Source organism: Halyomorpha halys, unplaced genomic scaffold (assembly GCF_000696795.3).
Source record: "Halyomorpha halys isolate HHAL.00 unplaced genomic scaffold, Hhal_1.1 Scaffold75.1, whole genome shotgun sequence".
NCBI lineage: Eukaryota > Metazoa > Arthropoda > Insecta > Hemiptera > Pentatomidae > Halyomorpha > Halyomorpha halys.
The window spans coordinates 210,428-213,552 of NW_027112173.1; the positions used below are offsets into that span (position 1 = coordinate 210,428).

The 3,125-nt window shown below is 28.5% G+C and overlaps 1 protein-coding gene across 8 annotated transcripts in view; it reads left to right on the top strand.

The window, feature by feature from the left end:
* Positions 1–3,125, top strand: part of LOC106692880 (putative leucine-rich repeat-containing protein DDB_G0290503) — a 38,434-nt gene that overhangs the window by 33,217 nt on the left and 2,092 nt on the right. For 5 of the 8 annotated variants that reach the window (XM_014439100.3, XM_014439105.3, XM_014439107.3 and 2 more), the window contains 3 exons: positions 1,046–1,105; positions 1,520–1,588; positions 1,666–1,779. In XM_014439100.3, the coding sequence (XP_014294586.1) occupies positions 1,046–1,105; positions 1,520–1,588; positions 1,666–1,779 (243 nt within the window). The remainder of the gene's footprint in view (positions 1–1,045; positions 1,106–1,519; positions 1,589–1,665; positions 1,780–3,125) is intronic. The other 3 variants (XM_014439104.3, XM_067050178.1, XM_014439108.3) reach the window with 1 other exon arrangement.

The following is a 3,125-nucleotide window of genomic DNA, read 5'->3' on the forward strand; positions in this document are numbered from 1 at the left end:
AAAACAATATTACTGATTATATTAAGCTATAATATGTTTACAAACAATTATAAAAACATAATTTGGCATGGGTAAAGTAGGTGAAAAAATTTTGTTTTAGGAAAAAGCAAATCATTTTTGTTTTTAGCGTCATCTTAAACCCTCTAATACCATTTTTCAAAGAAATTCAAAATTAGAAATTTTTCAGTTTGATTTATTTGGAGAACTTTTTTTTTCTCCATATGTCCATTGTTCATAACCCCTCTGCATTTTATTATATTAAGCTAACTGAAATTTAATAAAACAATCATTATAATTTAACCCAAATATGCAATGAGGAATCAACTAATATTTTTGTGAATCTTTTTTTTTTATTTTATCTATTATTAAAATTTCACAACATGTACTCAGGACACAGGGTTCCTCTATATTACTATTGCATAGAGGTAGAGCCTCGAGTTAAGACATTTTTTTTTTTCGCATATTGGTTTAATTTATGTTACCAAATCATAATAATAAAGTATATGTAAATGTATAATTTTGACTAAATACGATAATTTATATTCATCTACCGGTTGTGTTCAGTAAATTTATATATGTCCTCAAATATAGCATTAGCGAAGCATTGCGGGGTCAGCTATTTACTTATAAAGATGAGCTTTCAGCCTGTCATGACTCGTCTAAAGAGCAAATTTTTTCCTTCCTATGCTTTTTATAGCTGTCTTCTTTCTAAGTCATGATGTGGGTCCACATGAATAAGAAATAGGCAATATATTCATAAACTCCGTCTTAAAGAATTTTATTACTCTTAGAAAAAAAGTTGCATTCATTCAGGTAAAGAGCAGTATCAATCCAATAACACATTTCCCTCAAATATGAATTTAAGTTTTTTCATCTCCCTGCTTCATTTGTCTAGATAAGTAAAAGCAATACTATAATTTTACATAATAAAAGGAGTTTATTTATTTATTTTTTTAGGAAAAAAATTATAGGGATTCTGTTGTACTTCAGTTAGTTATTAATGATTGTTTGTAGATTGTGTGAGTTGTTTGAATATTTTTTTTAGAGTTCCTATAAAAAACCAGGGCCTCCTACGCCTAGTAAAAATGGAGGGAGATTATCACAGGTTTGTTATGTAAAAGTTTTTCTTTTGCATGTTTTATCTGCTTTGCCTGATCTGTCGCACTTTTCACTTGTATTTTGTTACTAAAGATAGCTGATGTTCATAAGTCTATATTTTATAATAAGGGTTTATTATGATTAATTCATAATATAAATTAATCACTTTTTTTAAAAATTTTATTTATTTTATATGAATTTATTTTAAATCCAGCTTTCAATGTGATTGGTGATCATCCTGATCTGTAATCTTTCTATTGATAACTCTTCCAATAATGTTGAATCATCAAAATGGTTTTTATTCATTAATTTTATTTTATTTTTTTATTCATAAGTTTATATATTATAAGTAAGAGAAAAAAAAACTTTTATTAATATATTTGTATATAAGTGTAAAACTAATTGTTATTTTACTGTCTAGGGTAATGACAAGCCTTGCCCTGCGACTCCGTACACGGGACAAACGTCTTACTCAATGCATAAGGATCAGGTAGCTTTATCTTCCTTTATCAATATCAGTTTATTTCCTCTTGAGCATTGAACTTTAACAAAATAATTTTATAATAGTTGAATGAAAGGATTCTTCAAGACGCAAACATAAAGAAGGATACTTTAGCTAAGCCATTGAAACCATCCACACCCAGTCGATTGAAGGCCCTATTTATTCATAAAAAAGATGAGGTAACTATTTTTTTATCTTTATAATAACTACTTGAACCGATTTATCCATTTAGTTTTTGAATTATTATTTATTCTAATAAAAAATTAATTTTTTTATGGCTTAAATAAAATCAAAGTTTTAAGTTAAAAAAACAGCTAACGAGAACTATCATTCAGCATAATTGGTCCACATAAATCTGAGTTTAAGAGATCAAGGGGAGAAAAAGTCAGTTACTTTACCACCAATTTTTATTACTTTAATGACGAATACGTATATTTACTATTCAAAATTGATGTATCTTCCGACCACTGTTAGATGGAATAAAAAATGGCAGCTGTTGCTTAAACGTTAAAAAAAAAAAAAATTAATTTTTAATTCGGAGCTTTATATCTTCAAAATTACCTACAACTCAAAAAACGTAATAGACCATCATTTAGAGAATAATGAATTTGCTAAAATAAGAGCACTAAAAGAGCTATTTACGTTCAATAGTTTCTAGTTATACTTTTTTAAAAAGCAACGTTTTATAAAAGGTGTTCTTAAAAATCAGTAGTAGTGAATTTATTTTGGGAAAATTATAAAAAATAAGTAAAAAAAAAAAAAATGGCAATCCTCCCCTGCCAGACCCATCCTGCTAAGACCCCCAGAGGGCGACGGCCCTATATCACTTTTGAAATATTCGCTTAAAATGGGAAGAGCAGACTTTAAGATAGTTTAATTGATCAATATTTAAAAAGCGCCTGAAATTGAAAAATGGCATCAAACCCTCCACTCCTGCCCTCCATGGTAGCCTTACTTATCTGACTTTTTAAACAGACAATGATAGCGAGAAGGTTGGTCGATGTACGACATGTCACAATCTCACAAGAGGAGATCATAACACAAAAAAAAGTCAATCCTTCACCGCTGGACCCACCCTGCTAAGACCCCCCACTTTTGAAATATTCGCTTAAAATGGGAAGAGCAGACTTTAAGATAGTTTAATTGATCAATATTTAAAAAGCACCTGAAATTGAAAAACAGCATCAATTAATCGGAATCATTAGATATACACGATGTCTATTAGCACTTATATCAAAGCTAGTTTAATGTACTATAAAGTAATTCGTGACTTATCTTCTTAGTAGTAGTAGTTTTCCTGATATTTGCAAAAATAAATTCACAAGATGTTGATTTCTAGTTGTTTGAAAATTTTTTGGATTTATGAAAAAATATATCTCAAGAATCGTTAGCTGTACAGATATCTGCCAATACTCAAATCAAAGCTAGTTGAATGTATTATAAAGTAGTTTATGTTTATCTTTGTAGGAGTAGATTATAGTACATTAAATTAAAGCTAGATGAATGTATTATAAAGTAGTTTATG